We start from the raw sequence: 10000 nt of genomic DNA, 5'->3' as shown, positions 1-10000 counted from the left end.
TACACCTACTTACTCGTGCATATACACCTGCAGGCATTACATAGTGTATACATTCATACATACATGCATACATATGTTCATATACACACACATAAACCTAAATAATCGTATTACCTTCACTCTCTCTGTCATACTTGTTCATGTTACTAATACACATAGATAAACGAACACATACACACACACAAAACTAAATCATCATATTATCTTTAGTCTTTCTTTATCACACTTGTCCATTTACTGATATACATAGTAAGTACAAACAAAAGCACACACACTCACACACACACACACACACACACACACACACACACACACACACACACTCACACACACACACACACACACACACAAACTGGCCAATTACTTTTTAACCATTCCTTTGAATAATCCCAAGCATTTAAACATTTGCGCGGGATAAAGGACTGCCGATGTATTCAAACATTTACCTGTCCATCCACCTGTTTGCATCCCCGTGTATCTGCACCTGCCGTGTGACCACGACCTCCCTCCCATCTCCCTCCTCCAGTCGTCCCTCGATGGCAACACGACGGTCAGGCGGGGTCGTCTCCTTCCCTCCATGGACGACAACGGGCAGACGCTCACCTGCACAGCTTCCAATCCTCTACAGGTGTTCCACTTTACCCTCGTCGCCACCCACACTCTCACCGTCCTGTGTAAGTACCAGTGTCCTAATTTTACTTCTCGTTCTCTTATCGTTTCTTCCTCTTCTTCACTGTATTATTATCCTTTTCACTTGTTTTTTTCCTACTTTAGTTTTTTACGTTTTTTTTTTCTTCTTCCTTCTTCTTTTTCTTCACTTTATGATGCTGCTGCTGCTCCTCCTCCTCCTCCTACCTCCTCCTCCTCCTCTTTCTCATCGTTCTCTTTCCCTTCTTATTTTTCTTATCTCTTTTTCCTGATATTCCTACTCTACTGTAGATCTTACGCTTCTCCTCCTCCTCGCTCCTCCTCCTCCTCCTCCTCCTCCTCCTCCTCCTCATTCTGTTTTTTACCCCTTTTCTTTCTACACCCACGCTAATTCTTACGTTTTCTCCTCCTCCTTCCTCCTCCTCCTCCTCCTCCTCCTCCTCCTCCTCCTCCTCCTCTCCTCTCCTCCTCCTCCTCTTCGCTTCTCCTCCTCCTCCTCCTCCTCCTTCTCCTCCATCTTCTTCGTCTTTAATCTTCGCTACGTCTCTCACTTTCAGGATTAGAACGTTTAATCTAGCGCAAAGCCTCGTAAGGGTCAACAAGTCTGGTACTGTTTGCTGTTCCTTTATACTGTTTGTGTGCCGCTGTTCCTCCTCCTCCTCCTCCTCCTCCTCCTGCCTCCTCCTCCTCCTCCTCCTCCTACTACCCTCCTCCTCCTACCACCCTCCCCTCTTTCTCTGCTCCTTAGCCTCCTTCTCCTCCTAGTTTTCCTCCTCTTCCTAATAACATGTTTCCTTCTCTCTACTTTTTCATGTTTTCATTTCCCTGTTTCGCTCTTATTTCGTCTCCCTCTCTGACTCTTTTACATCCTTTTTTTCTCCTTTTTCTCCTCCTATTCCTCCTCCCGTTTATTTTTCCAACACCTCAATCTCCTCCTCCTCCTCGTCACCACCACCACGCACCACCACCACCACCACCACCACCTACTCCTCCTCCTCCTCCTCCTCTGCTTTCACCCTCTGTTTTTCACATCATTTACCCACTGGCAATATTTCTTCATGTACCTCCTCGTTAATCTTTCATACCCCTGTCACATTTTGCACAAAGGGAACTAATCCAAGACCTTTCCGCCTCCGCCTCTCCCCAACGAAGAAAAAAATAAAATAAAAGGCAATAAAAACGTCAATACAATACAAAACACAATACGGAAGTTGAAAGTCGGGCCCGATGACTTTTTTTTAAACGCAAAGATCATTAAGAGATTTCGCCCACTGCAGGAATTAAAGTATGGATCGGGCAGGTCTCAAATGACTTAGTATTCTCGCAGTTTAGGAAACAATAGGCGTTGCGAAGTGAGGGAACGAACGATCTGAAGGCAGGTTGTGATGAATAGGGGACGGGGGGTGGTGGAGAGAGAGAGAGAGAGAGAGAGAGAGAGAGAGAGAGAGAGAGAGAGAGAGAGAGAGAGAGAGAGAGAGAGAGAGAGAGAGAGAGAGAGAGAGAGAGAGAGAGAGAGAGAGAGAGAGAGAAGGGGGAGAGCATTAAAACAGACAGACAGACAGACAGACAGACAGACACACACACACACACACACACACACACACACACACACACACACACACACACACACACACACACACACACACACACACACACACACACACTAAGAGAGAGAGAGAGAGAGGAGAGAGAGAGAGAGGAGAGAGAGAGGAGAGAGAGAGAGAGAGAGAGAGAGAGAGAGAGAGAGAGAGAGAGAGAGAGAGAGAGAGAGAGAGAGAGACGCTTTACGAATGCAAACCCCGTGAATCCATCGAGACATAATTCAACACTCTATGTTCAGCTGCGCCACTCTAAGAAACACTCCCCGTCTCCTCGGTACGCCAGCGATGACAGGTGCAGAAGTGGCAAAGGTTCACGCGCCAGGCAAACAAAAACAGTGCTTCCCTCTCATTGCTTCCCTCTCGCACCCAAACACGGGATCCTCCGCCAGCCACCTTTAGTAAAGCCTTCACCCGCACGCCAAGGTTAATCTACCGTATGATAAAGATAATGAAATGAAACAAAGTGTAAGGTTTAAGGGGACTAGAAGGCTCAGGCTGCAGGATCAGTGCTACCTACAGCCAATTTCCATTTTCATTCTGGTGGACAACTAAACATTTTGGTGTAAACATTCAGACAAAAAAAGTGTGTGTGTGTGTGTGTGTGTGTGTGTGTGTGTGTGTGTGTGTGTGTGTGTGTGTGTGTGTTTGTTCGCGCGTGAGTATATGCGTGTTCGTGAGCGCGTGTGTAAGTTAATTAAATTCATTTCATATTATACCCATGTTCCTGTTATTAAAAAAAATCCCAACACGCCATCGAAACGACAGCACAATGAGGCACCGCTGATACAGAATCCCGCAACAACTACCATTGTGTGTGTGTGTGTGTCTGTGTGTGTGTGTGTGTGTGTGTGTGTGTGTGTGTGTGTGTGTGTGTGTGTGTGTGTGTGTGTGTGTGTGTGTGTGTGTGTGTGTGTGTGTGTGTGTGTGTGTGTGTGTGTGTGTGTTTGTGAGCGCGCGCGTTTTTTCCTGCGACTTTAATTCTTTCAGAAGAGAGGTCTCAAGACATTTCTCTAGTTTTGGTCAATCCTTTTGGCTCTCTTTCTTTAGGGACTGGCACCTCAGTGGGTCTTCTTTCGTATAAACCTTGTTGCTCTTGGCTAGTGTTCATCTTATATAAAAAAAAATATCACAAGAAATAGATAACAGAAGGCTCATTAATTCAACGCTGGCACATGACCCTGTAATTAAAGTAAAGTATCTCCAGAAAAATAAAATCCTTTCAGTCAGAGTTCCACTGATAAAACTAAAGAAACTTACCACAACACGCGCTCTGCCTGACATGCATGACCTGAACCACGACAGACTTTTTCCACGGCGGATCCCCAGACAGGCTCCTCAACACAGACCCGCTCACGCCAGGATAGAGGACGTGCCAGGGTTTCCGCTAGGGTCACCACCACGCCTGCACTCCTACAACAATCCTGATATTGATGGCACCTGACCGGCATGCAGTGTACACCGCCAAACAATACCCACAATCATGGAGACACGTCCCACCCCACTGACTCTGCCCCCGCCCACCTTACAGACACCACCACAACATACAAAACACGAATGACTTGTGTGGACCCGCCCACTTTTCAGGCCGCGGCCTTTCCCGGATATACATGCAACTGTGCACAGTTGTGAGGCGAGACAATAACAGTAGAAAACAACCATACCTGCTGCTGGTTCTACTTCTACTCCTCCTACTACTACTAATACTACTACTCACAGTTGTTACTACTACAATTACTGACGACTACTACTACTACTACTACTACTACTACTACAGCTACTTTTACAGTTGCTGCTACAACAACAACAACAACAACAACAACAACAACAACAATAACAACAACAACAACAACAACGACAACAACAACTACTGCTACTACTACTACTACTACTACTACTACTATTACTACTACTACTATTACTACTACTATTGCTACTATTATTACTACTACTAGCACATACTGATACTAATAATAATAATAATGTTAATTCTATCACTGCATCTTCCTGCCCACCTCGCGTCTGTCATCACCCCCGAGGCACCGTGAGGCCAGCCACCACGGACGCAACCCTCGCAGTTCACCTCATTTTCATTTCGTTTTTGCAATATCATCTTAGCGAGGTGACGCGCGTTGTGCTTACTGACTCGCCGCACAGTCTGGCCAGGTGGAATTAGTTCTGTTATGCAACGTGAGAATAGTGCATAAGAGAAACAACATGGTCCCTTGCGCTAAATTAAATGGCAGGTCCCCCAGTGCTGTCAGCTAAAAGTGGCGGTAAACAAACACGAACAGGTGAAGTAAGCAAGTTAAGAGCAATTATGAAAAATATGGGACGCTCGCTACATGAAAAAAATACAGTTAGGGAAACAAGACAAATACATCGACAGGTCCCCAATATATGTCAAACAATAGATGAAATAATGTAACGCTTGTGTCGTCCACCGGGGCAGGTAAGAGGTTTATTGTGGGTGAGTGTGGCGGTAGTGGGAGGGAGTAATGTTCAGGCAGGAGCGGACGCGACGTAGCGTATCCACATAATGAAAGCGGCGGCGAATTGGTTTTGCTTTGGCACGATCGCCTATATGCTGTAGGAGTAATACTGTAATTTTCTGAAGTAATTTTGTTCATGCTGGCTGAACTAAAGCAACATCGCTTTTGCTTTGTATTTATTTGTTCTTATTCTTCAGAAACACATTTCATCGCGCGCCATTCCTACATTTGGGGCGTGATCGTTAAAGAAGGTTTACGGGTTTGTGGCATTGCTTCAATATTCTCGGGACAACTTTTCATGTTTTTCAATTTAGACCACCATTCTGTGCCTCAGGGGCCACCGCGCTGCCATTAAACACGCGCGGGGTTCCGGCGGGCACACGGGCGGCTGGTGTCAGACAGATGTGCTTCATGGGGCCGCCGCCACGCAGGCTTCGGCATCTGACGCACTGACGCATGTGTGTTGTGAAATACGTGTTTGTTTGTCATTTGCAATACCTCTGTTTTGAAAGAGTTCTGACTTCATAACCATCCACGAACAAAGGAAAAATATTAAGTAAAAGTAAATATGGCTTTGAATGCGTCTGCTGTTCCTCCAAAGGTCAAAGTACGCACAGACATTATATACGGAGCTACATGCAGAATGAAACATACCTGCGTGCACAACACTCCCGAAAAAAAAATATTTATATATATATATATATATATATATATATATATATATATATATATATATATATATATATATATATATATATATATATATATATATATATATATATATATATATTTTTTTTTTTTTTTTTTTTTTTTTTTTTTTTTTTTGCACAGTACAAGACTGCTGACATTTCCCTTAATAGTAAATCTTTTTTTTTCTTTCTTTCTTCTTCATGAAAAGTAAGGAACGCGAGTCTGCCAGCGCGGCACCCATTACTAATTGGCTATATATAGCAGTATTAAGTGAATGGCCCTAGGGGGAGGTGGACGTGAGCCTGTGTGGCATCGCAGGGACACACACACACACACACACACACACACACACACACACACACACACACACACACACACACACACAATAAAGCGGTAGCACCAAAAGTAGAAACCCTCATCAAGACTTCACTCAAAAGCCAATTAAAAGCTTTTGCCCCAGAAAACTTTCGACACAAACAATGTGACGCCCAAAAAAAAGACAAATCTGAAGAGAGAAAGAAAGAACATAAAAAAAATCCAGAACACTCGCCACATTTTTCCTGAGTAGTACCACAAAACCTAACAAGACGACACAACAACAAATGAATATTACCACGAACTAAACTGCAATTAAGGAAACAAGAGCCTGAACCTGTTGGTCAAGCTCGTCTGCTCCTCGGCGTGCTTCACTAACTAGCACTGCTTCTCCGCTAACTGGGCCTCCACGCGGCTGGGCATTACAGTTCGGCAGACTGACCGCAAACACGAGTAAGAGGTGCTCACTACCGTCCCCCGAGATCACTTGCACGCTTGCCCCTCATGGTCTGTGAGAACCCTTGCTGCGGGACTATCTGGGTCTGTGCCGCCCTCTCAGGCCCGCTAATGAAAGAGATCTGAGGGCTGCGGCCAGAGAGAGAGAGAGAGAGAGAGAGAGAGAGAGAGAGAGAGAGAGAGAGAGAGAGAGAGAGAGAGAGAGAGAGAGAGAGAGAGAGAGAGAGAGAGAGAGAGAGAGAGAGAGAGAGAGAGAGAGAGAGAGAGAGAGAGAGAGAGAGAGAGAGAGAGAGAGAGAGAGAGAGAGAGAGAGAGAGAGAGAGAGAGAGAGAGAGAGAGAGAGAGAGAGAGAGAGAGAGAGAGAGAGAGAGAGAGAGAGAGAGAGAGAGCCCTTCATCCGAATCCCACACACACACACACACACACACACACACACACACACACACACACACACATATGCCTGGCCTCAGGGGGTAGGGCGCTGCCTGAAGCCTGACGCCAAGGTTATATCGGTTCGCACATGAATAGTTATAATGCCAACCTCGTTCGAAGCCGCCTCTTTGTAGTTGATTGGCCTCGTCTTGTGGTAAAGCAGATGCTCCCGTGATGCAGACGCGTGTGTGTGTGTGTGTGTGTGTGTGTGTGTGTGTGTGTGTGTGTGTGTGTGTGTGTGTGTGTGTGTGTGTGTGTGTGTGTGTGTGTGTGTGTGTGTGTGCAGTAGGGATGGATGGTGCGTGATATATTGACTTCCGCATCCTTAAACATTTCGGAATCTTATTTCGTCTACCATTAACGTGTTCTAGTGGAAGTCAGAATCAAAATTTTCAAGCATATTTTCATGATTCCAATGAGAGTTTAACAAAGATTCCACATCAGAAATGGAGCAAAACACACACACACACACACACAGACACCAATGAAAACCTCACTAATCATCTCCGCATCCTTTGAAAAATAGTCCTAATGAGAACCGAAATGCTTAGGAATAGAAGCAATAGTGCATTGTTTTCTTGCAGTCGGTCCTGTGGTGCAGGTTCTCCTGGCGCCCGCCCTCGACCCCACCAACATCCGCGAGGGCGAGGACGTGTACTTCGAGTGTGACATCAAAGCCAACCCACCGGAGACTCGCGTGGTGTGGCTGCATGAGGTGAGAGAAGCCGAAGTGAAGGACGGGCGGCGGAGAAAAGGGAAAAAGATTACAGCAGGAGAGAAGGATGGGAGGAATGGATAGGAGTCACGAGAAGAGGAGGAGGAAAAGAAGGGGAATGGATATTGAAAGTGCAAAGAGGAAAAGTAGTTTAAAAGAAAGGATCAAGAATAAAAAAAAGGGAAAAGAGAACGAAGAGGTTAATGGATAGAACAGGTAGATAGGAGAAGGAAACTACGTAGGAGTGGAAAGAGGTAAAGGAGAGTGATATAATTGAGGAAAGAGGAATGGATGAAAAGTGGAAGAGAAAAGGTTATGAGGAGAGAGGTGATTCAAGACAGGAGGAGGTAAAAGAAAGGAAAGAAGAGGGGGGCATGATTTAAGATATGAGGGGGTAAGAGGAAAGAGGAAGGCTTACTAGAGGAGAGAAAAATAGAGAGGGAGAAGGAAGACGCGGGGACAGAAGGGAGGGAGGGAAGGAAGGGAACGTCTGTAATTTAATCACCATCCATAACATTTTTTTCCTCAGCATCCCAAGTCATTATGCAGCTCATCACTATATAACACTTAAGCTTCTCAAATTTCACAATTTATCGATATCCCCTCTCTCTCTCTCTCTCTCTCTCTCTCTCTCTCTCTCTCTCTCTCTCTCTCTCTCTCTCTCTCTCTCTCTCTCTCTCTGTCTAGGGGGAGCCACTGCACTCGGACAGGAGTCGCGGCGTGCTGGCTCAAGGGAGGAACCTGGTGCTGCAAAGAGTGAGTCGCCAGGCCGCGGGCAAGTACCAGTGTCGCGTCACCAACACCCTTGCCACGGTCACCAGCGAACCAGCCGCCCTCGACGTGCTGTGTGAGTGTATGATGCCTCCTGTTTCCTCTTGTGCACCTCCTGCGTTCCTGTCCCTTTGGTGTTCCCTTCATATTGTTTCCGAGAGCCGCTTTCGACAAGTACCGGAGCGTCACCAACACTCCAGCAGCCCTCCACGTCCCGCCTGAGTGTTTCCTTGTGCATACACTCCTTCCTTCCCTCTCCGTTGTTCAAGCACAGATACTTCCCCTTAATTCCCCTCCTATTCTCCCTAACTTACTTCCTCCATTGATTTTCCAAACGTTATCTGATGATTATTCTTTTCATGACTTCCGCAAGTGTTATCTGGGAATATCTATTTAGCTTTACAGTTTCCATTCACTCTCTCCCCCTTTATTCTCTTCTCGCGTTGCACCTTTAACCCTCCTTCCGTCTACTACTTGTACTCTCCAGTTCATCCTTTCTATTCTCTCAATTACCCCAATGAGATAAGCTGAGTATCTCCCGATCTTTCTTCGCTTTTCCTTTCCTTTTCTCCCTTTCTCCACAATACAGTAACCTCTCCATCTACATTTCCCTCCCAAGAAGGTTCTCGAGTCTAACCAAACTGATTCACTCGTTCTTTGCCCTCCCAGCTTCTCCCTTTCCCTTGAGTCACTCCGTCTTCCCCCTCTGTCCCCAAACGGCGCGGTCAAGAAGTCATGTCTCCGGAGCTCATCAATACGAGGTCTTCACCGGAACTTCGTAAAACAGCGGTATAAAAAGGTTGATTGCCTCTTCGTTTAAGCTCCGAAAATACTACCAATATTGATGGGAGGGGAGGAATAAAAAGGAGAAGGAGAGGGATGAGGATGAAGTAGAGCAGAAGGAGGAACAGGAAAAGCAGCAGGAGGAGGAGGAGGAGGAGGAGGAGGAGGAGGAGATGGGAGAGGATGAGGAGAGAGAAATGGAAGAGAAGGAGAGAGACAAAATTCGAAGATGAAAACGAGGCAGATGACATGTACACAAAAATATGATGAAGAAGAGGAGGAGGAGGAGGAGGAGGAGGAGAATAAATAAATATTTAGAGAAGAACGAGGAGGATGAAAGAGAAGAGAACTAATGGGAGGAATGGGAGGAGCAGGAATTCAGTAATGGAAGTAATGACGAGTGACGGTGATATAAAGAAGAGAATGGAAAAAAATAAAATCACAATCCCTAACACCTTCCCTCTCTCTCTTCCCTCCCGCAGACCCCCCGGAGTGCAGCGACGACCACGAGCAGGCGGTGTCAGTGGCGGCGACGGAGGAGGTGGAGCTCAGGTGTGTGCTGGAGGCCAACCCCGCAGAGGTGAGTGTCGCTGAGAGAGCCTCCTGCACACTCACCTTTCTTTCCCACTCTCACCCATTCACTCACTCACTGCGTCTTCATTTTCGCCAACTCTTTGCAACCCGCTCTTACCCAGTCCTCCTTATCCTTTCTTCTTATCTTATTCCTCTTCCTTCTCCTTGTCTTTCTCATTTTTCTTCTCCTTTTTTACCTTCCATGATATTTAATTCAACAACGGAAATGCCAAAAGCAGCAGCAACAGCAACAGCAGCAGCAGCAGCAGCACTACCAGTAGTAGTAGTAGTAGTAGTAGTAGTAGTAGTAGTAGTAATAGTAGTAGTAATTATTGTTGTTATTGTTGTGGCAGCAGCAGTAGCAGCGTTAGGAACAACAGCAGCAGCAGCATCAACAGCAACAGTAACAACATTTGCAGCAGCAGTACCTAAAAAGAAGCAGCTTTCTGCACATTTCGTATACAATTACCATGTTTTTCCTCCATGATTCAGATCCACTTTAATGAACCTGTTATATATTACGTTCA

The 10000-nt window shown here is 45.9% G+C and overlaps 1 protein-coding gene across 2 annotated transcripts in view; it reads left to right on the top strand.

The window, feature by feature from the left end:
* Positions 1-10000, top strand: part of LOC135102926 (nephrin-like) — a 174833-nt gene that overhangs the window by 138516 nt on the left and 26317 nt on the right. For both annotated transcript variants that reach the window (XM_064008603.1, XM_064008602.1), the window contains exons 9-12: positions 527-674; positions 7216-7346; positions 8034-8193; positions 9383-9480. In XM_064008603.1, coding sequence (XP_063864673.1) covers positions 527-674; positions 7216-7346; positions 8034-8193; positions 9383-9480 — 537 coding nt within the window. The remainder of the gene's footprint in view (positions 1-526; positions 675-7215; positions 7347-8033; positions 8194-9382; positions 9481-10000) is intronic.

Source organism: Scylla paramamosain, chromosome 8, assembly GCF_035594125.1.
Source record: "Scylla paramamosain isolate STU-SP2022 chromosome 8, ASM3559412v1, whole genome shotgun sequence".
Classification (NCBI taxonomy): domain Eukaryota; kingdom Metazoa; phylum Arthropoda; class Malacostraca; order Decapoda; family Portunidae; genus Scylla; species Scylla paramamosain.
Note: the sequence above shows the minus strand (reverse complement) of the source record. Positions and strands in the feature narration are given on the sequence as shown.